Raw genomic sequence first — 26883 nt, 5'->3', positions numbered from 1 at the left:
TAAGTCCTCCAAGAGGCCAGGTGAGGCCGTCCCGTGATCCTCTGCGCCTGGCCTCTCTGGCCTGCAACGTGTCTCAGGGGCGGAGGCAGCAGCCACGGAGTTGGCTGCGTGAGGGTGGGGGTTCTCAGTCTCTTCTCTCGCGCCCGTCTCTCTATCGTCGCTCTAGGCGCCCCACGGGCCAACCCAAGGCCTCAATATGTCGTACAACTACGTCGTAACGGCGCAGAAGCCTACTGCAGTGAACGGCTGTGTGACCGGTGAGATTGCCCCGGCCGGAGACCCGGGCAAGGGAGAGATCCCAGGCCTAGGGAGGCCAGCGGCCCCAGAGGTGGCGGGAGCAAAAACTTGGGCTCTGGGAATGGAAGGCGCTGGCAGCCGCGGAACGTCCCCCTTAGCTCGCGATCTCAAAGGAGCTGTTCCACCACGCGCCTTTTGGGCAGCGGAAGCAGCTATTCTGGGTCCTTTTTTGCTCATAGGAGGTCACTTGTTATTGAGGATTGGTCCAGGCCTGGTGGGACGGAGAGCGAAGTATGAGTTGTGTGCGTGGTTGATTGAGTCTTCAAACTTGCCCCATGTGCTCAGGGGAAAGGGGAGATGATAATGGGGCAAGTTTAGGGCTCATAATTTTCCGGTGGATGTCCAGGAGGTTGAGGAATTTGAGCAATGTCTGCACAACCCCCCCCCCTCCCCAGGCCCTCTCCAGACCCACCCTTTTGCCTGGGGCTGTTGTTTACTCCAGGGCGCTGCTGGAGAACAAGGTTTGGTTGGCCCATCAGTGTGTGAGCTTAGCCTTGTTTGTGTGCGTGGCTCTTTATCGGCAGTTACATCCCAAACCAAAGAACATTCATCTTGAACTCATATTTTCAGCTACTTAAATTCGTGTATTTACGTAAATGCTAATCATTTCGGAACAAAAGTTTCTTGTTCAGAGAGAGCTACAGAGGGCTGGGTGGTGTTGGTAGATTGCTTGGGAGATAAAAGGACAACACAGAAGGCTCTGGGAAATTTTCTTCGCTTTATCTTTCTGGATGGGAACTCAAGGAAACACAGGCTTTCTCCATTAGCGTCAATTACAGTCTGCTGTTGTAATTTAGAAAGGAAAACCCAACAACCATCCGAAGAATTTTCGTGGTCATAGTTTGTTGAAGGCCAGGCTGTTGTTGCCCAGTCGACAGTACATTTTTAAAAGTCTGATTAAGGATATAGCTTTGTTGAGTGTGTGAATCGAGACATTGGGGTGCTTAGGTAGATTTATTTAGAGGTACCTGAAAGGCCTATCCTCCAGCTTCCAAAGTTAGAGGCTCTCTTCTTTCAGGACACTTTACTTCAGCGGAAGATCTGAACCTGTTGATTGCTAAAAACACAAGATTAGAGATCTATGTGGTCACTGCGGAGGGTCTTCGGCCAGTCAAAGAGGTGGGAATGTACGGGAAGATTGCAGTCATGGAGCTCTTCAGGCCCAAGGTAAGGGACAGGCCCTGAAGGAACCCTTGGATGCAGAGTTTAAATGGGATGGGTGAAGGTTTAAGTAGAAACTCTTTGGGAATGTCAGTCTGTAACAAGTATCCCAGAAGGAGAGAGTTATTAGGGAAGAGACCCTGAAGGAGCTTGTGGGTTAATGACGCAGAGGTTGTAGTGTTAGTCCTAGCTTCATTTCTTGCTCATCTCATGTAAAGCACCTTTGAAAGCCTTGATTTCCCCGTTTACAAATGGGCGTAACGGTGCCCTCTCCCTTAGAGTACTGTGAAGATAAAATGATTGATTGTCACAGGGTAAGCACATCCTGTTAGCTTAACAGTTTCATTACTATTAGAACAATTGTAATTCAGCTGTATCCAAAACAAAAAACCATGAATGTTTTTGAGGACTGTTAGTAAGATTAAATATCTATTGTAGCTTTGATTGTTATTACTACAGATTATTTTCTCTTCACATACATAGGTGAAAGGAGAAACATTTCATTCTTTTTTCAAAACTTGAATAGAATGAGGTGAATTTAAGAGGACTTTGCTTGTAGAGCAGAGAGAAAGAGAGCTGTAATTGCAAGGCCTAGATGCTTACCAGCCTCAGTCCTGGCCTTTTGTACATCCCCTTAGGGTCTTGTGTGAGCTTAGTACATGTTACAGGCTCGCTTAGTATTTCCTCTGTGTGGAGAGTAGAACTTGGAAGATTCTTTAAAAGCTTAGAATACTTAAAGAATGATGTTTAAAAGGCTGAACGGGTTGTTCCTGTTTTTGAAAGAATCTCTTGATAATATTCCAGGGGGAGAGCAAAGACCTGCTGTTCATCTTGACTGCTAAATACAATGCCTGTATCTTGGAGTATAAGCAGAGTGGCGAAAGCATTGACATCATTACAAGAGCCCATGGCAATGTCCAGGTGAGGTGGCTGCTTCAGGCTGATCAGTTTTTCCTGCAAGGGCTGCTGTCATGTCGCAGTGATGAGCAGCAGTTAACTGTCAGGGCGTCACTCTATGTAATCAGAAATGGAGAATGCCCACATGGCTTGAATTGTTTTGATATTCCAAGGGAAAGTGGAAAATTCACTCACAGCGTGGGGGTGGGGGCAGACGATGGAACGACAATGTGCTTATGTTTGGGTTCCTGGCATGTTGGGTGGTCTTATAACCTATATCTGCCTGGGAAAGCTTTGTACCCAGTATCTTCTGCTGCTTTGAGTGGGCTTCTTCCCTACCCTAATTCCAGTTTTTCCCCCCTCAGGACCGCATTGGTCGCCCCTCGGAGACTGGCATCATTGGCATCATTGACCCCGAGTGCCGTATGATTGGCCTTCGACTCTACGATGGCCTTTTTAAGGTCATTCCACTAGACCGAGACAATAAAGAGCTCAAGGCCTTTAACATCCGCCTAGAGGAACTGCATGTCATTGATGTCAAGTTCCTGTATGGTTGTCAAGCACCTACCATTTGCTTTGTCTACCAGGTACATGAGCTGAGAAGAGAGGGAAAAGCTGGTTTGGAATGATGGGAGCGGGATTTTTGCCAAAGGAATGTGTGTGTCTGGATTTGGTAGCAGGCTAGGAGAAGTGTTGACTATTTCTGAAACATTTAAAAAAAACAGTTAATACGGGTCAGAGCCGACCCTTGACACCCCCCCCCCTTTTTTTTGGTGTACTACTACTTGTTTGGGGGTAGCAGATGCTGTCAGGTTTATAGCAGGTTTTAATCCTGAGATTACACTCCAGTAGTAGGCCTTGGGGATTTTATAGGGTGACCTAGTTTATCCTTTGTTTGAGTCTCTTACCAGCATGCCTAGAGGATTATAAAAACTTAGCTGTAGAGCAGTGATTCAGAACGTGCCTTTACAAGCCAAGAGAAAATATCTTGGTAGTGCTTTAGTTTAGTCTTTGAAAAAGCCCTTCATGTTTTGTCTAGCACTCACTTTCTGGTGACTTGCTGGCTCTTGACTTCTATTTTAGTCTGTGCCTAAAATTTTAGCAGAGCTGATCCTGGACAGCTGTTCTCTGGTTCAGATTTGTTAAGTGGGGGTGGGGCACAGAGATCCAGACTGACATGCCAACAACATCTTGGTAAAATCTCAGCCTTTAACAAAGGGCCAGACTGTATGAGGTCAGGTTACTTGCCTGTAGTGAAATAAATGATGGTCCCTTTCTACATAGGATGGTAGAGTGTGGGCCTGGGAACACTTACATAGCTGTGCAGAGTAATGGAAGTGTATGTGGTATTTTTTTTTTGTGTAATTACTGGTTAACATAAGGTTAAATAAAGCCAAAACTAGTTGAGAATGATTTTATTTGATCTTATTAGCTATCAGAACTGAAATAAAAAACTTTGAATTTCTTTCCTTTTTTTCAGTTTTGTAAATATCAGATCATTAAAACAAGGGTGTTGACCACATGGGGCTGGCCTGGCTCTGTCTATTCCCAGACCAGGGCTGCCAATTGTGATTGTTTTCATTTCTCTCTGTGGGTCCCAGAGACTCAAATCCATGTTCACTGAACTTTCTGTGAAGATGGGTCCTTTCCCTTTCTCGTTGATGAAAAAGTTTTTATCAACTGCAAGTGACTGTTTTATGCCAACAGTTTAATTTGATGATTATTAGTCACCTTGTATGTGAAAGGTGTTCCAGCTAAGCACTTCATGGGCTGTCACAGTGGCTGAGATGTGCTTCTTGAAACACGTGATTAAATTCCTTCCGTGATGTCTTAGACTTTGGTCTGAGCTTGATTGAAGCCATCTTCATTGGCTGAATGTCGTTTTCTCCCCTGCTCTTTAGCCTCTTAAAGGTGACTTTGGCAGCCCCAAGACTGATGTGAGTCATGATTCCAAAAAAGGAGGGGAAGAGTCACGATTCAGAAAAAGGAGAGGAAGATGGAGTTGACAGTGGCGGGACTGGAGCATTTTTGACTACCTTTTAAGGGAGCAATAAGTTGTATTGTTTCTGCGGTCACCTCTTCAGAGTATTCTTGAGAATTGTGTCAAACAGGGTCTGGGTAGATGGCTCAGTGGTTAAAGAGCTTGCTGTTGTGTAAGCATGAAGACCAGAGTTCTTATCCCCAGGCCCCACTTAAAGGACTGGTGGGTGTGGCGATCTGCCTGGAATTCCAGCCTTAGAAGGCAGAGTCAGGTTCCCCAGAAGCAAGCTGGCTAGCAAGAGTAGCTACATAGACACAATATGGGTTTGATTGAGAGACCCTGGAATTGAGGATGTTTCCCAACATCAGCCTTGAGCCTCCACATGATCTTGCACACAGGTATATGTGCACATACCCCACTCCCCTCCACACACACAGAAAATGAGGGAAAAGGAATTGTCAAAACAATTCTTTATAATCTTTTAGATTTAGCTTCAGCCTCTCTCTCTCTCTCTCTGTCTGTCTGTCTGTAGTTATTTGTTTATTTGATACATTCCTTGAGGTCAAGAGAAGAGGTATATTTCTCATTTGTATGCACAGTGTGACAGGTTCAATTTTCCATTTAAACTTTGCTGGTGGTTTGAATTATTAGAAACAGCACATTTTAGACCCTGTAGTCTACTCAGAGAGTAATAAAGGCTCAGCAGGTGACTATTGGTATTCTATTGGACAGGAAGGTTGGTGTGACAGGACTGTCAAATCTTGGGTGGTGGTGGTTTGTCCCTTACAGGACCCCGTACAGTTTGAGGCCCCCTAACTAATCAGTCCACTCTTTTCCACCCAAGGACCCTCAGGGGCGGCATGTGAAAACCTATGAGGTGTCTCTTCGAGAGAAGGAGTTCAACAAGGGCCCTTGGAAACAGGAGAATGTAGAAGCCGAAGCTTCAATGGTGATAGCAGGTGGGTGGGTTTGGGGGGAGTTGTGTTCCCTGTGTGATCTGGTTCTCGTCTTCATCTCCATCCTCCATTTCAGTGCACACTATTAAGCTTGTGTAAAACCACACAAGCTTGTCCTCCCCTAAGTCTCCTTTCTGAGTGGCTTTTTGATTTTTGACTTTGGGATTTTCTGTTTTTGTTCCTTCCCCCAGAAGTGTAACTTTACTCTTCAGGTGCAGTCACTGAGATGAGTTTTATGTGAACGATGTCTCACTTTTACATTTGGCACCGGAGGGAGCCAGTGTAGCTTACTTACTTAGACTGACTTCTTTCATAGATTAGAAAGAGGTGAGTGGGACTTGTCCTGGCTTCACCTTACACTCTTCCCCCTTATGTTTACATTGTCCATCTCATCCAACATTAAAATCCCAAAACAGTATTAACTCTTCTTAAAAGTGACCTTGATGTAGGCAGAGTATTTGGGGTCAAGCTAAGGAACAAGAGAAGGGACAGGAAGCAGGTGAAAGTCTTTGAAATGGTCAGAAGTGCAGGAAGGAACTGGGCGGGGTGCAGTGTCTGTGGGAGAACAGTGAGAACTACAAAGCACCAAGAATGGGAAAAAACACCAAGTGCCTGTAGATTCCCCTCATTCAGTAGACTGTGGCTGGAGGGTCACCTGAACCTAGGTGTCTGGGCCAGCCTGGGCAGTGGAGTAAGATTCCCATCTCAAAACAAACAAACAAACAAGTGAGTTCTGGGAATAGGAATGTAGTTCAGTGGTAGTTTCAAAGTATTGATCCTATTAATGCTTGCTGTTTTTTCTTCTGCAGTCCCAGAGCCTTTTGGAGGTGCTATCATCATTGGACAGGAATCAATCACCTATCATAACGGTGATAAATACCTGGCAATTGCTCCTCCTATCATTAAGGTGAGCAAGTGTTTTACTTTCTAGTTCCTTGCCTTCCTTTACATCTTGACCGTGCTCCTCTCCTTTTCTCCGTGGATCAGGAAGAGGTTACACATATCTATCCCACTGGTCACTGTGCACATTAGATGTTGGTTACTCTTGGGAAATACAGTGTGAGAGTAGCTTGGTTTTGCTTAGCTTGCTTGCTAACTAGGAGAAATACTGTTTACTCTTTTGAAACATGGCAACTTTAAGAAGGAAAGTTTGAGGTCTAGAGTGTACTGAGTGGTAGAGTGCATACCTAGCATGTATGAGGCTCTGTTTAGAAAAGAGAATTTTAGCAGATTCTTCTGAAGGTAGCATTTTCGGGCTTAAATACACATTGATAAATTCTGAGTCATAAAGGGAGCTGGAGCCCTGGCTTTGTAGTTTAAGAGCACTGACTGACTAGTATTCCCGAAGGGGCAGGTTTTCATTCCCAGCACACACATGGCACTTACAATTGTGTATAATTCCAGTTGATGAGATCTGATGCCTCTTCAGGCTTTTATGGGGTGTGGCACACATGTGATGTGCAGACATAACATGCATGTTGGCAAAAATACCTATACACATAAAATTAAAAACCCAAATTTTATAAAAAAAAATCTTAGGTCTTAGCACTTTAAGCCAAAAAGTTAAAGCATAAAAGCTTACTTTTATTTACTTTTTGAGTCATCTGTGTCAATATTTGTAGCGAGTGAGCACTTGTAACTGTTTATTACTGGGTCTTTTTGTGTGTATGTGTGGGGGTTTGTTTCTGTCTTTTTTCCTCTTGTGTGCTGGGGGTTGAATCAGTACACTTTAATATCCTAGCTGCACTGAGCTACACCTTCAGTTCTGTCCCAGATCTAGAGAGTACTCAGTGGTAGTTTCTGTTCTTCATAAAATATATGAGTAAAATTTAAGGTATGTTGATTGAACTCTTTAGAAACTTATCTTCAAAGGCTGCCTGTTTTATAATCTGACTGATTTCTTTGGGGATTAACTGTCTGAGTTTGGATAATGCAGTGGCCCAGCAGGTTTGGAAGGCACATTAATAAGTAAGTAAGGGCTCTGGTTTACAAGATCTGACTAATGGCTGCTTCCTCCTGCTTGGCAGCAAAGCACTATTGTGTGCCATAACCGGGTGGACCCTAATGGCTCACGGTACCTTCTGGGAGATATGGAGGGACGGCTTTTCATGCTGCTCTTAGAGAAGGAGGAGCAGATGGATGGCACTGTCACCCTCAAGGACCTACGTGTGGAACTCCTCGGAGAGGTAGGACTTGTCCCTGCTCCTGTCTTATTTTCCTAGGTGCTTAGCCCAAATGTGTGGTTCTGCACTTCTACTTTGGGAATTAGGATGCTCAACACCTTTTAGAAGAGGTTGTCAGTTCTACTGTGGAAATTGTTTCTGAAATTTTTTGAGACAGGATATTTCCATGTTGCCCTGGCTGTCCTAGAAATACTCTATGGACCAGGCCCGCCTTAACTCACAGATACCTGCCTTCTTCTGCCTCCTGAGTGCTGGAATTAAAAGTGTGTGTTACTTAATCCCAGCACTTGGGAGGCAGAGGCAGGCGGATTTCTGAGTTCGAGGCCAGTCTGGTCTACAGAGTGAGTTCCAGGACAGCCAGGACTACACATAAAAAAGTGTGTGCTACCACCATCCAGCAAGAAGTTGGTTTCTGAAAGAGTTAGCTATTGGAGAGTTTCACATGCTGTTAGATAACATCTGAAGCATAAAAAGAAAGTGAAACAGCTGGATGTGGTGTTGTACACCTGAGATCCTAGCACTTAGGCTAAGGCAGGACAGTGGCAAATTCCCCCCAAAACACCAAGGACACCAAAGGAAGAAAGGAAACCAGAGTACAAGTCAAGGACTACAGACCAGTGTTTGTTTGTTTTGGTTTGGTTTTGGAGATAGAGTTTCTCTGTATAGCCCTGGCTGCCCTGGAACTCACTTTGTAGACCAGGCTAGCCTTGAACTCAGAAATCCGCCTGCCTCTGCCTCCCAAGTGCTAGGATTAAAGTCATGTGCCACCAGCCAGACCAAGTGTTGATAATGAAATCTAAAAGACTTAATGCTTCTTAAAATTTTGCTTTCATCTTTATTATTTGTAATTACTGACATTTTCATGCGTCATTGCACCTTGCCGTTCAGCCTCTCCTCTTCTGGCAAAGCTTAATACTTTGCAGTGACTTTGAGAGGTTTTTAATTACATTGTGCAGACTGGAGGTATTGAGTTAAAGTTACTGTTTGGAACTGGCACCTACAAAATAAGTTGTGGGGTTTGGGTGGAATGGTGTGAGGAGTGAGTAGTCACACAGTTCAGGGATGTAAAGATGTGATTCATGTGTCCTGGGGATACTAAATAACTCAGTAATTGTTTACCAAATTACGGCTAAAGGGTTAATCCTAATTTCCTCCATCTGTTGACTTTCTTCTAGACCTCCATTGCAGAGTGCCTAACTTATCTTGATAATGGTGTTGTATTTGTCGGGTCTCGCCTAGGTGACTCCCAGCTTGTAAAGGTGAGAAAACATCATCTTCCTGGTTTTCTTTTCACTATGCTTATAATTTTCTTCATTAAATTTGTTTGTTGTCTGGCTGGGCTTTTGTTTCTTCATATCTCTGCTATCTACTCTCTGCTTTATTAACTTCTTACCTGTGTCTTGATAGTTCTTTAGTAAATCTGTCTGGCAGAGTGAAGGTCCCTATACATTTAATGATGAACAAGACCTCAAGTGGGTCATGCTCTAATGTAATGGATAGTTCCTTTCTGTCATAGGTAAACTTTGGACATTCCTCCTAAAAAAATGCTTTTAAACATTTTTTTAATTTAAATGCATGTTTTTTTGTTTTGTTTTGTTTTTTGAGACACGGTCTCTCTAGGCTGTCCTGGAACTCGCTCTGTAGACCAGGCTACCTTGAACTCAGAGATCTGCCTGCCTCTGCCTCCCGAGTGCTGGGATTAAAGGTGTGCGCCACCACTGCTCGGCATACATTTTAAGTTTTTAAAAATTTACTGCTTCTCTGCCTGTGCATGGGATTCCATGTTCAAAGCTTTGTTTGGCAGCAGTCCTGTTCTAGAAGTATCGTTTGAAGTACAAAAGCAGGATTGAGAGGTTCTTTTGGATAATGTGGATCTATCACGGATGTTCTGGGACTAACATTGTTCTTTTTTTCCTCTTAGCTGAATGTCGACAGCAACGAACAAGGCTCCTATGTAGTGGCCATGGAAACCTTTACCAATTTAGGACCCATTGTGGATATGTGTGTGGTAGACCTGGAGAGGCAGGGACAGGGTCAGGTAAGAGGGAGTCCTGGGAATAAAGACTTGCTTGCCTCTTCAGCTGTCCCTGCTTGCTTATCTAGAATGAGGAGTGTGCACTGAAGAGCCTCTTTACTGATTATAGTGTGCCTATCTTGGTGTGCCAGACAGACACTGTATATTCATTTCTGTAATTTCATTAGCACCTTGTTAGGTGTATTCTTGGTCATCCCAGAAGTGGGGAAACTTAGGACTGAGAAAAATAGATTAATTTGCCAGAGGTCACCTTGTAAGTAGCAAGTTATGTCTGACTCTAGTTCTTTTAGTATGCTAGGTTCCAGGATCTAAGCAAGATTCCTAGGAAGAGTGATTGAAAGTTTTTGCTTTCTGGACCAGGATATCTTACCTGCTTAGTAAATTTGAGGGGCTCTGGAGGTCAACAGCTTAAGTTTGCAGTCCCAGGTCTGGCTCCACAGTATGGGTCGTGGGATTTAGAGCTGGCACGGTTTAACTGCCCAAGTCTCCTGAGGGGTTCTTGAGAAACCTTTTCTCTGCTTGCAGCTGGTCACTTGCTCTGGAGCTTTCAAGGAAGGTTCCTTGCGGATCATCCGGAACGGAATTGGAATCCATGAGCATGCCAGCATTGACTTACCAGGCATCAAAGGTAGCCGCTGGTGGACAAAGGATGCAGCTCTTACTTGAGTGACTTTGGCCTTTGGCTTCATTACATGTTGTGAAGGCATTTTGGTGAGAGCTAGAAGAAAACATCAAATGAGGAGGAGTAAGAAAAGCTGTAATGACAGAACATGCATAGACGTGCATGTTTAAAGGACAAATGAAAACTATAAAATATTGATCAAAATTGGTACTAGTTTAGAGGAATGTAGAAGCAGATATTAAATGTAAGAGAATTGATGGAAAAAGGAAAAGTTATGTAGTGAGCCTTTTAAAGTATCAATAGGTTGAGCATAGTGATGCATGCCTTTAATTCCAGCATTTGAGGGGCAGACGAAGGTGGATCTGTGTTCAGGGTCAGCCTGCTCTCCAAAGAGAGTTCAGGACAGCCAGGGCTATGTAGAGAAACCCTGTAGAGAGAGAGAGAGAGACACAGAGAATATAACCTAAAACCATGACAGAAATGATAGTAAACAGCTGTCTCATCAGCAGGTGTGAGTGAGCTAACCTCACCTGTTCTGAAGGAAAAATGGTAACATAAAACCATACAGCAAAACCAGCTTAGATTTGTGTGCAGGAGACAGAGCTTTAGAAATGCAAGTCAGTCTCTAAACAACTATGTGGGTTGAAAGAGAATGTGAATGTTTAACTGCAGAACTTAAGAATCAACTGAAACACTATCAACAATTCAAATGCATTAAAGAAGTAAGCTATAAGAGAAACAGGCTGAGATAACAACTTTCATGTGAGCACAGTTAATTAGAAATCGAATTGAGAAAAAGGCAGTTTGCAATAACAAAATGCTTTCTCTTCCCCCATATTCCCCCTCAGCAAAAACATCCCCAAACCCAAGGAACTTATGGATTCTATTACAAGAAAAACTTTAAAATACTCCTAAAGGATTTTAAAGTAGATTGATAAGAGGGCTGGGTCGATGACTCCCTGGATAAAGCATTTGTCCTACATGTGTGAGACTAGGGTTCAGGACGGTTCCTCAGGACCCGTGTGATAGGAGGCAGAGTCAGGATTCCCAGAGCAAGCTGGCTCGTTAGAATACCTGGAATTGGTCAGCTTCAGGTTCAGCAAGAGACTGCTTCCATCAATTAGCCAGAGAGCTATTAAAGATACCAGTGTCAACCTCAGTCCTCCAAAGGCACAAGTATGTGCAAGTACTCCACATACTGACTACACATACACTTAAAGGGAGGGACCAAATAGAAAGACACGCCAAGTCTGCACTATATATATGTATAATTTAAGATTTATTTTATGTAGTACAATTGCTCCCTTCAGACACACCAGAAGGCATCAGATTCCATTGTGAGCCACCATGTGGTTGCTGAGAATTGAACTCAGGACCTCTGGAAGAGCAGTCAGTGCTCCTAACCACTGAATCATCTCTCCAGCCCCCTTCCTCAAAAAAAAAGTTTTTTTTGACTCACAGCTTCCTTAATGTGTCTCAATAGAGGTATCTATAGCTTTTTTCTTTAATTATTATTTTTATTACCTAAATTAGTCTACATAGAGAAAGAATAGTGAGGAAAAACTTTAAATAGACCAGTGAGAAAAGGCTAGTACTCCCATACACTAAAACAGGTTGCTAAGCCTCAGTTGAAAGTGTAGATGGGAGCTGGGATGGATGCAGCTCATTAATAGAGCATTTACTAGCATGGATGAGGCCTTAGTTTTGGCCCCTGGTACAGCAAAAGGTGATACACACCTATATAGTGAGTGCATTAGCTACTTGGGGGCGCTAACAGGATTGCTTGATTTTGGGTTATCAGAGCCTGTCTGGGCAACATAGCAGAACCTTTAAATAGTGGGTTTGTTGCATGGATAGGCAGTCTCACTGGGGTTCGGAGGTCTAGACACAGACACAGTTCCACATGACAGTGTATTGTCAGTGGGGGCATTCCACTGAAATATGACGTTAATGATTGAGACTTCAATGGATAAGACCGGGATGGCTGCAGGCATCCGGGAAAGATAAGTTTGAGTCTATTAAGAACAGCTAGGAAAAGTTTACAGTTTTCTTTGTAATTTTGGAGTGGGAAAGATCATTTACTTTTTTGCGATACTGGAAATTGAATCTCAGCTTCACCTATACTACTAGGCAAACATTGTACCCCATGGTTGTATTTCCAGTCTTGAAAGGTAACTGTCTCAAAAACCAGGTTGGAGAGTGATTAAGGAAGGCACCTAGTATGGACCTCTGGCCTCTGCATACCAGTGCACCTGCAAACCCTGCAAGTGCACACAGTTTCAACAAATACAGAAACAGACTGACAAGTTCAGCTCCATGAAACATTAAGACTTGTTCAGGGGCTGGTGAGATGGCTCAGTGGGTAAGAGCACCCGACTGCTCTTCCGAAGGTCCAGAGTTCAAATCCCAGCAACCACATGGTGGCTCACAACCATCCGTAACGAGATCTGGAGTGTCTGAAGACAGCTACAGTGTACTTACATATAATAAATAAATAAATCTTTAAAAAAAAAAAAAAAAAAAAAAGACTTGTTCAGATGTAGACAAAAACATTTGCTAAGTTAGAAATGACAGTCCAGGTAAGCCGGGCGTGGTGGCGTGGGCCTTTAATCCCAGCACTCGGGAGGCAGAGGCAGGCAGATTTCTGAGTTCAAGGCCAGCCTGGTCTACAAAGTGAGTTCCAGGACAGCCAGGACTATACAGAGAAACCCTGTCTCGAAAAACAAAACAAAACAAGATAGTCTAGGTAAAATAGTTGGACTTCATCTTAGACAGAAGTCCTGTCTCCCTAATTTAAAACCTGCAATAAAGAACATCAAATTCTTGTCCCCAAATCGGCAGAAGATGGCTAACAGGCTTCACTTACAATCAAAGAATAATACAAATAAAAGTAAATGAGCCAGGTGTGGCATAATGATGCAGAATGTGAGACTAGCTGGGTTCCACAGTGAGATCTTGTCCCTGGTATGCCCAGGCTCTTCCCAAAAGAAACATCAGTAGGAAATGAACATGCTTGTGCACTCCTTAGAGACTGTTACCATCAAACTGAGTTGTGATTCTCCTGCTTCTCCATGACCTTCTTATACACAAATCGAGAAATGCAAATTTACTCCTTACTGATACACCTGCCCAACTAAATAGTCTGTGAGTACAGAAAGTTAGACAGTCTTTTGGTAGAGCTGTAGCATGCATTGCATGTATTGTAAAATTAAAAGCCAAATACAATTTCACATTTGTGTTTGCTGAAAATACAAATCCTATTTCTCTAATAAAAACAGTCTGAACAATAACTCCTGCTGATTTCTAATTTGGGGGATAGGTCAGAAGAGGTGTAAAGTGAGCCTTGATGAATACTTGAAAGTTATTGCTGGATTTAACGGGGGCTTCATATTCTAGGTAAACGCTCTACCATTGAGCTTCATTTCACAGCTTGAACTATACAATTTTAGCTTTGAGTCATGGAAGTAATACTCTTATCTAGAGTCAAGGTAAACATAGAAAACTTCAGTCTCAAGCGAACTCTAAAATCTGACTTCTTCAGAGTGTAAATGTCAGGAAGGACTCGAAGGGATTTCCGCCCCTCTCGTGGCTTAGGGTGAGAGCACGTCTTGGGTGCTGGCTCATGGTGTACTTTATGCTTTACTCCTTGTTCCAGGTTTATGGCCACTGCGGTCTGACCCCAGTCGGGAGACTGATGACACTTTGGTACTCTCTTTTGTGGGCCAGACGAGGTAAGGGCAGGTCTGGTCCTTCCTTAAGGGATGAAGGTGCAAGGTTGGAAAGCTGGTCCCAGGCTAACCTGAACCTTCCTTTTATTCCACTACAGAGTTCTCATGCTAAACGGAGAGGAAGTGGAAGAGACGGAACTGATGGGCTTTGTGGACGATCAGCAGACTTTCTTTTGTGGCAATGTGGCTCATCAGCAACTTATCCAGGTAGAGGATTAGAGGGGACAAACGACTATGACTTCACTTTGACCCAGAATGCAAGAGTAGCTGCTACTAGACTTTAACCCATTTTTATGGCACTAAAAATAATGAATATAAAAGTTCTTAGAGGGTAGGGGACAGTGGTTTCTTATTGTGCAGAGGTAACTGTTTTAACTTTGAAGTAGATGCTTTTAGCTTTATTTTCCTCTCATCAGCATCTGGATATCAATTTATGTTTTTCAATACACTGGGATTATGATATATATAATTTATGGGGCTGGAGAGATGGTTTAGCAGGTAAGAACACTGGCTGTTCTTCCAGAGGTCTTGAGTTCAATTCCCAGCAACCACATAGTGGCTCACGACCATCTATAATGGGATCAGATGCTCTCTTTTGGTGTGTCTGAAGACAGTGACAGTTAACTCATTTACAAAAAAGTAAATCTTTTAAAAGTCATAGGTTGCTACAACACTGCTCAAATGTTTAAAAAATATGTAACTTTGTGGCATTAATTATATCATGTCTTTTGATACACTGTTTATTCCTTTCATTTTAACACTGACACAAAAATATTTTTCTTTGTTTGAGACAGAGTTTCTCTACATAGCCCTGGCTATCCTGGAACTCAGAATGTAGGTCAGACTGGCCTTGAACTCATAGAGATCTACCTGCCTCTTCCTCTGCCTCTCAAGTGCTAGGATTAAAGGCCACGATGCCCAGCTCTACACAAGAATATTGGAGAAAAAATTGGGAAATAGCAAAACAATGAATAAGAAAAACACTAGTCATACATTAACACCCACTTGGTCTATGCTGGTCCTTGCTTGACATGGGTCTGCAGAAGGCTGATCCGTACTTCTTGTTCTCCATGAGAATTTGGTTTCTGAACTCCTTCCTGACACTCATCCGTCTTTTCAAGTTTGTGGTGACCTATTGCCCTTCCAAGTTTTATACTCTCCTTCTCTTTGCCATTCTCACATTTTTCCATTGGTGGACAAGATATCTGAATGCCTTAGTATTAAATAGCTATTCATCTTTATTCACTGGTCTTCCTTTAGCCAATTGGAAGTAGTAGATTGGTAGATTGATCAGGACTGTGGTGGCACAACCCATTTAATCCCAGCACTTGGGATCAAAGACAGAGGGCTCTCTGTGAGTTCAAGGCCAGCTTGTTCTACAGAGAGAATTCCAGGGCTACACAAACAGAAACCCTGTCTCAAAAACAAAAACAAAAACAAAAACTTTTATTCCTAGTCATGATAGGTAACATGAATTAATAGTAGTAGTGTTATCTTGCTTGCTTTTTGTTTCAGTAGTAGAATAAGTTTATGTAATATTTTAGGGATTACTGTGTAGATCAGCATTCATGAGACCGAAGCACCAAAACAAACATGTTATATAGTACAGCCTTGCAGCCATTGCTAAAGACTTTAATTACTCATGCCCAGTAAAGAACATGAATATTAGAAATCTGATTTTAGGGTTAAGAAAAACTGAGCTTGGTGGTCCCTGCATCTGAGCCCATTGATACCTTATGAGGGTTGCTGTTGTCCCAGCAAGCTTGTGATGCACACACACACATATAAAGCATATAAAGTAGCTTTAGGCCCACTTCCTTCAGTAAAAATGATGTCTATTTGTAATTAATTTTAGAGAGTCTTTGGGGGAAAGTACATGGATTTTGCACTCCATGTTCATGAGTCATATCCGTGTATTGACCGAAATGTGGATTAAACAATTGTGAATTGTGTTTATATCAAATGTGTGTCGGGGTGGGGTTGGGTGATGGTGTATAGTATATAGTGTATGTAGTATAGCAGCTACTTATATAGCATTTACAGTCTTAGGTCTTATAAAGGAATCTAAAGGTCTGGGGAAGGAACACAATTCAGTGGCAGAACATGTAAAGCCCTGGGTTTAATCCTTAGCTCCAGAACAAGTAATTAAGAATATAGAAAGATGGGCCGGGCGTGGTGGCGCACACCTTTGATCCCAGCACTTGGGAGGCAGAGGCAGGCGGATTTCTGAGTTCGAGGCCAGCCTGGTCTACAAAGTGAGCTCCAGGACAGCCAGGGCTATACAGAGAAACCCTGTCTTGAAAAACCAAAAAAAAAAAAAAAAAAAAAGAAAGAAAAGAATATAGAATATAGAAAGATATGCATAGGTAATATGCAAATATTATACCATTATATGAGGGGGTTGGGGGTCTGCAGATTTTGGTATTCTTGAGGGTCCTAGAACCAGAGGCTTGCCTGTATGGTAGAACTGTAGTTTATTTGTGTTCTAACTGGGAGCGGGAATGGGGAGCACTTTTGAATTTCTGAAACAATCCTGGCAGTTGCTTAGAGCCGTCTAATCTTTCTGTAGATCACCTCAGCATCTGTGAGGTTGGTCTCTCAAGAGCCCAAAGCTTTGGTCAGCGAGTGGAAGGAGCCTCAGGGCAAGAACATCAGTGTGGCCTCCTGTAACAGCAGCCAGGTGGTTGTTGCCGTGGGAAGGGCACTATATTACCTTCAGATCCACCCTCAGGAGCTCCGGCAAATCAGGTACAGGAGTGTCTTTACACTCTGTGTATGTGTAGTATCCTCTGTTCTGTGGGGCATCTTTGGTCCCTGGGTTTCTTCCTCTGCTATATTCATTCCTCTTTGTTCAGCCACACAGAGATGGAACATGAAGTGGCATGCTTGGATATCACCCCATTAGGGGACAGCAATGGCCTGTCCCCACTTTGTGCCATTGGACTTTGGACAGACATCTCAGCTCGTATTCTGAAGCTCCCATCCTTTGAACTACTACACAAGGAGATGCTGGGTGGAGGTATGTGCTATTGGTATTTTGGGTTAAAATTCCAGTCAGGATGTGGAATGAGACTTTAAAGCCCCTCTTTCCCACAGAGATCATTCCTCGATCCATCCTGATGACCACTTTTGAGAGTAGCCACTACCTCCTTTGTGCCTTGGGAGATGGGGCTCTTTTCTACTTTGGGCTCAACATCGAGACAGGTAAGGAGAAACAGTTGAGTGTGGGTTCTTTCAGAAACAGTGTTGGTGGCATTGGGCCTTAACCAAGCAGCTGTTGTCCTGTTTTCTTTCCTTCTTCTCATGCTGTTCTTTCTGCAGGTTTACTGAGTGACCGTAAAAAGGTGACTTTGGGCACCCAGCCCACGGTGTTGAGGACATTCCGTTCTCTTTCTACCACCAACGTCTTTGCTTGTTCTGACCGGCCCACTGTCATCTATAGTAGCAATCACAAGTTGGTCTTCTCCAATGTCAACCTCAAGGAGGTGAACTATATGTGTCCTCTCAACTCAGATGGCTATCCTGACAGGTGAGCCTGTTTTCTTTCTTAAGCAGGAGTCACTAACTGGAAACATCATATTGTCTTCCTACCTTCCTCAACTCTTTCCCCTACCCCATCCCACCCCACCCCTTAGTCTAGGTCCCCCACCCCCCAGTGTCAAAGTCAATAAATCGCTGTGATGGGAAGTGGAAGTATCCCAGGGTTTTTTTTTTTTTTTTTTTTAAGATTTATTTATTTATTATATGTAAGTACACTGTAGCTGTCTTCAGACCCTCCAGAAGAGGGCGCCAGATCTCATTACAGATGGTTGTGAGCCACCATGTGGTTGCTGGGATTTGAACTCTGGACCTTCGGAAGAGCAGTCGGGTGCTCTTACCCACTGAGCCATCTCACCAGCCCATCCCAGGGGTTTTTATTAGAAACATCTGAAAGTTTTTGCAGGGCTGAAAGTAGATGAGTGAGGTATTCTGAAAAGGACAACATAGAGTTTTTGATTCCTCGGATTCTGAGGTTATTATGTTCTAGAATCTGTATATTTCAAGAATTTTTCAGGTGAATCACATGAGTGTTGGACAGGGTCTTTTTGCGGGTAAAATGTAGGGTATGACAAAGTTTGAGTCTGTAACATTGGCTGTAGAGAGCCACCTGCCTCTGCCTCCCGAATGCTGGTCTTAAAGGTCTGTGCCGCCGGGCGTTTATCTTAGAGCCCCGGATTAGTGATGATTATGTCCTTCCTGCTTCTCCCTCAGCAGCTTGATAGACAGGTATTGCTAAAAGGACTGAGGGTCGCCAGCCAGCGAGTCCTTGCTGTGTTAGATTCACTCTCCTACCTAGAGTTGTGATTCTCAACCTTGGCTGTACCTTAGCAAAGCTGTTGTGCCTGCCTACTCAGACCAGTTATATAGTACTATCTTCATTGGTGGATCCCAGCATCAGAGTTAGGTCTTCCCAAATGAATTTTGGTGTGAGGTGGGTTTGAAACCCTGCTTTGCAGCAAGTTGGTGTCATTGTGTTTTGGGAGACTCCTTCCTTGTAAACTTACTCGAAACTGCAACCCTTCTTTTTGTTTAGTCTGGCATTGGCCAATAACAGCACTCTCACCATTGGCACCATCGATGAGATCCAGAAACTCCATATTCGCACAGTTCCCCTCTATGAATCTCCCAGGTGAGTGCAGACCAGAGAAGCAGCAGACGGAGTTGGTAGGTAGTATCTTAGACTTTTCTGAGTGGTACCATCATCTCATGCTTGTTTTGCAGGAAGATCTGCTATCAGGAAGTGTCTCAGTGCTTTGGGGTCCTTTCCAGCCGCATTGAAGTCCAAGATAGCAGTGGAGGCACTACTGCTTTGAGGCCCAGTGCCAGCACCCAGGTGAGGACAGTGAGCAGAGAAGGATGGCAGTAGGAATGAGCAGGCTTTCTTCATAGTGTGAAATAGGATATAATCTGGCTTTGCAGGCTGAATGGACTTTGTCTCAACTACCACCTTTGCCATTGTAGCCTCAAAGAGTGCACTTAGCTGGGTTGCAGTAAAACTTTACGTAGAGAATGCTAGAATACTTGACTTCATTGAACAGATACTGGCTTCCATGCCCAGCACCACATAAACAACTGGAAACAACCTTCATCCCAAACTTAGCAGCTATTACTTGGTGACCTCACAAGCTTAGCAGTTTCTTCTTTTATGAGCTTGAATGCTCTGTACAATGTGTGTAGTTGACAGTAGAAAAGTATAATAGATAACAGTATGATAATTGAAACCCAGTAGAATTGGTTTTACAGTTTATTGCTAATCATTTGACCTTAGCTGGGTAAAACTACCCTTCAGGGTTTTTTGTTTGTTTTTGTTTTGTTTTGTTTGGTCTGTGAAACAGGATTATAATGATGTAACCTTCAGAGATACATATTAATTCTATGGAGATTGGTCGTGGATCATTTTCTTTCATTCCTGATATACACATCTGATAGAATTAGCTTTCTTAATCCAGAGAACAGAGGTCTAATTGTTTGCCTAAATGTAGATATGTGTGCTATAGTGCCTGAGGAGGTCAGATGAATATGTCAGATCCCCTGGAACTGGAGTTGTAGGCCGTTGTGGCCTCTGTGGGTGCTGGATCCTCTGTAAGAGCAACCGCTTAGCCATCTCTCCAGCCTTTAAACTCTGTTTTTATTTGAAATGACTCTATTGATGGTAGAGTCTATCACTGTGTAGATTGCTTGAGTTTATGTTTTCAGTTTTGCTTGATTGACTTGTAACATTGCCGTGATCTTTAGATTTTGGGGCCAACATGCCGTTTGCCTGTGTGATCTGACTCTTTACCCTCAGGTTCCAGTGTACTCTGAAACACTGCATTCATCAGGCTCTGCTGATCTGCCAGCATCAGCCTTGTTCACTCACACTCAGCCTTATGTACCTACCTCAGGCCCTGTCCTGCTTTAAGAGGGATGGCATGCCTTTTCTCTGTCTGCAGGCCCTGTCCAGCAGCGTCAGCTCCAGCAAACTCTTCTCCAGCAGTACGGCTCCTCACGAGACCTCCTTTGGAGAAGAAGTGGAGGTGCACAACCTCCTCATCATTGACCAGCACACCTTTGAAGGTGCGGACAAGCTCCTTTGTCCTTTTTTGCTTACGTCCTGGCCTGAGCCTGACAGGATGGTAGGCTCCTGTGAGGAAAAGCCAGATTGGGGTTGGAGCACAGAAAGCACCACTGATACCTGTCAGTTGCATTAAATCTAGAGCATTGGCCATCTTGTCCTTAGCCCAGGCTGCTGGGGATGGACAGTCTGAAGAGGCAAGGGCAGTGAGTGGCTCATGTTCTTATACTGCCTAAGCCACAGCCTCACAGAAGCACGTGATTGTGAGGGGGTGGAGGCAAATACCTGAAATCAGTTCCCTCTCTCCTCTTCTAGTGCTTCATGCCCATCAGTTTCTACAAAACGAGTATGCCCTCAGCCTGGTCTCCTGCAAGTTGGGTAAAGACCCCAACACATACTTCATTGTGGGCACAGCCATGGTATATCCTGAAGAGGCAGAGCCCAAGCAGGGTCGTATTGTGGTCTTCCAGTATTCAGATGGTGAGTGAACAGTCTTTGGATTATGAAGGCTGTGAAATCCTGGGGAAGCAGTTAGCCTCTTAAGATCTCAGAGCCTAAACAGGATGACTTAGAGTAGGAGGCAGATCTTGGTACCCATTAGAGGCATTCCCATCATGCCTACATGACCTACACTTCATCTCAGTATTTGCTGGCTCTTTTTGTTTTTGTTTTTGTTTTTGTTTTTTTAAATAAAGATTTATTTATTTATTATATGTATATGAGTACCACTGTAGCTGTACAGATGGTTGTGAGCCTTCATGTGGTGGTTGGGAATTGAATATTTAGGACCTCTGCTTGCTTTGGTCAACTCAGTCCCTGCTCGCTCTGGCCCAAAGATTTATTATTATACATAAGTACACTGTAGCTGTGTCTCTAGACATGCCAGAAGAGGGCATTAGATCTCATTACGAGTGATTGTGAGCCACCATGTGGTTGCTGGGAATTGAACTCAGGACCTTTGGAAGGGCAGTCAGTGCTCTTACCTGCTGAGTCATCTCGTCAGCCCTCTGACTCTTTCTCTTAAACTTTTTTTCTTCTCTCATACATTACATCCTGACTGCAGTTTACCCTCTTTCCACCCCTCCCAGTACCTTTGTTTTTTTCCAGAGGGTTAGGGGCAAAATTTAAGTCAGTGGGGCAACCAGGGGATACTCTTGACTAGATGAAATGTGGGCTTATAAAAAAGACTTAAGGAGTATCTCTCCTTCTCTCTCCCAGGAAAACTACAGACTGTGGCTGAAAAGGAAGTAAAAGGAGCTGTGTACTCTATGGTGGAGTTTAATGGGAAGCTGCTTGCCAGCATCAATAGCACGGTGAGGTCTATGGGTTGTACGTGTTTGTAGAATGTCTCTCCCTTAAGGATGCTAGGGGAGTTTGTTTTAGGGATAACAGAATAGTGGGAGTAGAGAATGGACTCTGGGGACCTGGAGTTGAGCTGGACTTTAGATGGATTTGGTTTTGGAACCTCCAAGGTTTGCTTGGTTTTGGATGTGGTTTTTGAGACAGGGTCTCTCTGTGTAGCTCATGCTGTCCTGGAACTCACTCTGTAGACCAAGCTGCCTTGAACTCACAGAGATCTGTCTGCCTTCTCCAGAGTGTTTGAATTAAAGGCATGTATTAGATTTTTTGAGTGCTGTGGAGGTTAAGCAGAGGGTACAGGCTGTGGCCTCTGTAGTAAGGTATGTCCATGTTAAAAGAATATTTCATTAAAACAAAATGAACCAACCTTTATTTTCCTTAGCATTCTTTTTTGGTTTTTGTTTGTTTGTTTGTTTGTTTGTTGTTGTTGTTTTTTGGTTTTTCGAGACAGGGTTTCTCTGTATAGTCCTGGCTGTCCTGAAACTCACTCTGTAGACCAGACTGGCCTCGAACTCAGAAATCCGCCTGCCTCTGTCTCCCGAGTGCTGGGATTAAAGGCGTGCACCACCACGTCTAGCTCTTAGCATTCTTTAAATACTAGTATATAATTAGGAAAGATGTGTAGCTTGGTGGTAAATATTGGAAGGACCTTTTATATGAGTATTAAAACGTCACCGAGGAGAGGATTACAGCCCTGTTGTATAGGGTCGGGTGAGAATTAGGTAACTTAAAGCGTGTCAGAGGATGTGAGCTTCAGCACTGGGAGCGCAGCTGAGCAAGCAGCTGAGGGGCAGCTTAGTTACTAGGCCGTACCCACAGAAAGACAGCGTTTATAGTGTTTACACTGTTGTCTCTTTACTTGAGCTCCTTTTATGTTTAAAAAGAATCCCATTCCTAATTTTATGTTCATAATTTTCTAATTCAGCAGTGTGTAACACTGAATTAACTGTTCACTCTAATACCATACAGACCACTTTCCAGCCCACCGTGCTTTGTAGGGAGTGGAAGGGTTGAATGGGAGGACAGTCATTCCCCAAAGGCTGGGCCTCCCAGCTCACACATCGTGCCTTTTCAGGTGCGGCTCTATGAGTGGACCACAGAAAAGGAGCTTCGCACTGAGTGTAATCACTACAACAACATCATGGCCCTGTACCTGAAGACCAAGGGCGACTTCATCCTGGTGGGCGACCTCATGCGCTCAGTGCTGCTGCTTGCCTACAAGCCCATGGAAGGAAACTTTGAAGAGGTAGTGCCAGGACTTGGGTCCAGACTTGTATCAATGTAACCCCTTGCTGGTGACTAGGGTCCTCCCTGAGCCACATTCTGTGGCCACTAAGTTTTTTAGAGATTCTCCTCCCCCACCTTGCCAATTCCACTTCCATCTCTGGGAAATTACAACCAACTACTAGCCTCTGTTGGCTAGTTTTAGAGCGGAGTGCAATGGGGTGAGGAGGGGGTGGGACTGAGATGTAGTCTCTAAGGTGCCCATTATTACACACGGGGCTGCACCTTCTGCAGGTGAAACCTTGGCTTCTGACCAAAAGCTTTTGACTAGTTTCAGAACTAGATTCCACACTGCAGACTACACTTATACATTGTCTGTTTTCAGATTGCCCGAGACTTTAATCCCAACTGGATGAGTGCAGTGGAGATCTTGGATGATGACAATTTTCTGGGAGCTGAAAATGCCTTTAACTTGTTTGTGTGTCAGAAGGACAGGTGAGTAGCTTCTGCAGCACCATGGCCAGGGCCAGGCCTCTGGGGCTGTGGGGCTGAGCATGTGGAGTGCTGTGTGGGTTATGCATGCCCCTCATGGGCAGAGGTTTATTTTGTAAAATTGAGAGGCTTTGGAGACTGACCTCCATATGGTCTTCCCAGAACACTCAGCACATTTAGTGTCTTGTTGAATGTGGTCCTATGTTGAGGCCTCCTTAGGGAGATGGGTTCAGAAAGTGACATCTCATGTCTTTCAGTGCTGCCACCACTGATGAGGAGCGGCAGCACCTACAGGAGGTTGGTCTCTTCCACCTGGGCGAGTTTGTCAATGTGTTCTGCCATGGCTCCCTAGTTATGCAGAATCTGGGCGAGACTTCTACCCCTACACAGGGCTCGGTGCTCTTTGGCACAGTCAACGGCATGATAGGTAAGGTCATTCCTGTAGGGCACACTCAGCTGCAGCAAGCTCACCCCTGGCTTGTCTAGGTTTTGAAGTGCTCTATAAGCTAACTGCCCCTTTCCTTCTTCAGGGCTGGTGACCTCGCTGTCAGAGAGCTGGTATAACCTCCTGTTGGACATGCAGAACCGACTCAATAAGGTCATCAAAAGTGTGGGCAAGATTGAGCACTCCTTATATCCTTTCTTTCCAGAGCATCTGTCTGTTGGGAAGCTCTTTCCAGCACATGCTTTGTTTATCATTGAAGAAGCTGAAACTCCAAAACCTAAAGGGTCAACCATCCATTCCTGTGCAGGAGCAGTTGAAGCCCTCCCAGGCAAGGCCTGGAAAAGCTCCTGCCTATGTGACCGTCCCAGGAAGAGTGTTCTTGAGTGTTTTGCTCACTTGCAGGGCTTTGGGTGGCCTGGTCTCTCTCTCTCTAAGCATTGGATTATTTAGGACTCTGAGGCCAGACTTGGGTGGATGGTGATATGGACATCAGATTTGCCTGGAACATTTTTTGTTTGTTTGTTTTTCGAGACAGGGTTTCTCTGTAAAGCCCTGGCTGTCCTGGAACTCACTTTGTAGACCAGGCTGGCCTCGAACTCAGAAATCCACCTGCCTCTGCCTCCCAAGTGCTGGGATTAAAGGCATGCGCCACCACGCCTGGCTCTGGAACATTTTTTTTTAATCTATTCCTATTTTTCTGGGCTTTGCCATAACCTTTTAAAGGTTACCCTCATTGAGAACCATTGGATTAAGCAAATTAAGCAGTATGGGTTTTAATAGAAACATATTGTTTGCTGTTTTACTTACGACTGTCTCCCTCTTGCTCAGAGGTGGGGATGAATGAGAGCAGGGGTGTTTACAGATAAGCTATGTTCTTTAACTCACCTGTCCACCTGGAGATCCTTTCACACTGAGCGAAAGACAGAACCAGCCACAGGCTTCATCGATGGTGATCTGATTGAAAGTTTCCTAGATATCAGCCGCCCTAAGATGCAGGAGGTTGTGGCAAACTTGCAGGTGAGTTGTGCTGTGTTGGTGCTAGGCCTTTTCAAACAGGTATCATTCCTGGAGATTTGACTCCAGGTTTTCTCCTAGAACTCATGAGGCCAGTGGCCCTTTGTGGCCTTCCATAATGCTTACTACATAAAGGGGAATCTAAGGGAAAGGTGGTATAGTTGAGGCTTGTGGGTACTTTCTGGATATCTGTGTGTTGGGAACTGTTCACGTTAGCAAGAGACCTGGGCTCTCTAGCAAGACTAGAAGGTAAGAGTTAGGTTCCTATAGGAAGTAACCTTTCCCAGTTCTGGAGTTTGGGAGTCCAGAGTGCTCACTGGGGAAGGTATTCCTGGGAGGGAATATTGAGCAGTGACAGACTCAGTGCTAGCTTGACTAACCAGATCCCTAAGGGCTATGGACAGTTTTTTGGTGAAATCCTCTTCCTTGCTGCAGCAGTGGTGGCCAGTAGGTATCTCTCAGCCTGCTGAGGTGAGAGAGTACCTCCTTGTCTTCATGGCCCTTCTCCCTGTCTCGTTTCAGTATGATGATGGCAGTGGTATGAAGCGGGAGGCAACTGCAGATGACCTCATCAAAGTCGTGGAGGAGCTAACTCGGATCCATTAGCCAAGGACAGGATCTCTTTCCTGACCCTCCCTAAAGGCGCTGCCCTCCTCTCCTCCCCTCCCTTCCCCACCCTTGTTTTCTTGGCATGGGAGGCTTTTCCCTAAGCCACCTGCCCCTAGAGCCACAGCTGACCTGTGTGGAAACAGGGCTTTTTATAACTAAAACCAGTTCACTAGAGACCTAGGAATGGGCTGAAAGTGGAGTATTTTCTCCCTGGATTTTTACCAGCCATCACCTTGGACCACCAAGCCTTGATTGGTGTTGCCAGTTGGCTCCTCCTGGGGAGGACTTTTGTCACTCTTCAGCCAAGAAGCAGCTCTGTGCACCTGTGTGTGATATCTCACACTCATGCTTTGTCCTCCACTGTCTTATGTAGGTTGTGGGTGTGGGGAGGTTGAGGTAGAGGGAAGAGGGTCGAGAGGGTTTCACTGTCTTGAGAGCTTCCTTTTGCTTTCTTCTCTTGCCTCTGAGAACATCAGCCTGGAGGCCTGTCAGGCTATGGGCTGCCTGAGTGGAAACCTGGGATGGTGGAGAATTCCCAAGCCACAGCCCTTTTGTCTCGGGGAACTCCCTTCTTCACAGAGAAGGAGGTGGGGGCTGTGAATTGGTTGTTAGTTTCTGAATTTTACCAAATAAAGTAGAATCTAAGAAGAAACTTTTATTGGTCTCTGCTTTTCTCCTCTGCCCACTGTCCATCATTCCTCATACACTCTGCATTGGGTGCAAACTGAAGTGGTAGCTGCAGTCACAGGTCTTGCTTCTCAGATAGTAGATGTTTTCCCCTCCTTAGTTCATGACTAATTTGAGTGGGATTCTAGAAGCACAGCAGTTATTATGGTTGTTTGTGCTAGCAGTGAGGCAGTCTAGAAGCCACTTGGGCTACCTTTACCGTCTTCATTGTATAGACCACTTTGTATAATGCACAGCCAGCCCCAGGTAATATTCTTTTCTGACCCAGTACCTGCTACTACTTGTTACATCTTGTTGAAACAGGATTTTACTGTGTAACTATGGCTGGCTTTGAACTCACAGCGATCTACCTGCCTTTGTCTCCCAAGTGTTGCTATAAAGGCATGCTCTACCATACACAGCTAAGATTTTATTTTAACCTCTGTGTGTATGTGTGTGTGTGTGTGTATATATATATATCTGTCCATATGTGGATTTGTACACATTAGTGCAGGTGTCTGTGAAGGCCAAAAGAGGGCGTCAGATTCCAGGGCTGAGTTAGAGGTGGTTCTGAGTTCCCTGATACAGTTGTTGAGAGCCAAACTGGTCTTCTGCAAAAGCAATGTATGCTCTTTAACAGCTGGCCGTTTTCCCAGCTCCTTATGTTGCATCTTATTTCTCTGGTTGGTTGACTAGAGCCTGCAGTGCCTTTGTCCTAGCTGTACAGGAATGGTGCATTTTGAGAGTCACCCTTTGCTCCTGTATGGACTGAGTCTCTATTCTTCCTTTGGGAATAAGGGATGTTCTGTCCCAATAGTGCAGGCTTGATCCTAAACTACTCCATGCCCAAGAGCCCCCCCCACCCCCACTGCCCAACCAGGGTTTCTCTGTACCCCTGTCTCTGTCCTGGAACTCTGTGGACCAGGCTGGCCTCGAACTCAAATCCGCTTGCCTCTGCCTCCTGAGTGCTGGGATTAAAGGCATGTGCCACCACTGCCCAGCCCTGTCTGTGGCTCTTTTAAGACCAGTGTATGAGCTAGGCACAGTGGCACAAATCCCAGCAGAGGCACTTGGATCTCTTGAGTTTGAGGCCAACCTGATCTACATAGTCCCAGGACAG

The 26883-nt window shown here is 44.4% G+C and overlaps 1 protein-coding gene across 1 annotated transcript; it reads left to right on the top strand.

The window, feature by feature from the left end:
• The first annotated feature begins 43 nt into the window (after positions 1–43).
• Ddb1 (damage specific DNA binding protein 1) lies at positions 44–25749 on the top strand. Its single transcript, XM_021152442.2, has 27 exons — positions 44–257; positions 1316–1464; positions 2263–2379; positions 2721–2942; positions 5181–5295; positions 6102–6199; positions 7320–7478; positions 8651–8734; positions 9397–9513; positions 10036–10138; positions 13788–13863; positions 13959–14067; positions 16430–16608; positions 16716–16879; positions 16957–17064; positions 17182–17389; positions 18434–18529; positions 18622–18733; positions 19833–19956; positions 20270–20434; positions 21173–21267; positions 22389–22559; positions 22923–23032; positions 23287–23456; positions 23560–23662; positions 24368–24491; positions 25011–25749. Exons 1-27 carry the CDS (start codon positions 197–199, stop codon positions 25092–25094), a joined length of 3423 nt encoding a protein of 1140 aa, XP_021008101.1. The 5' UTR covers positions 44–196; the 3' UTR covers positions 25095–25749.
• Positions 25750–26883: the final 1134 nt, after the last annotated feature.

Source organism: Mus caroli, unplaced genomic scaffold (genome assembly GCF_978045245.1).
Source record: "Mus caroli unplaced genomic scaffold, Mus_caroli_1 scaffold_20, whole genome shotgun sequence".
NCBI lineage: Eukaryota > Metazoa > Chordata > Mammalia > Rodentia > Muridae > Mus > Mus caroli.
Note: the sequence above shows the minus strand (reverse complement) of the source record. Positions and strands in the feature narration are given on the sequence as shown.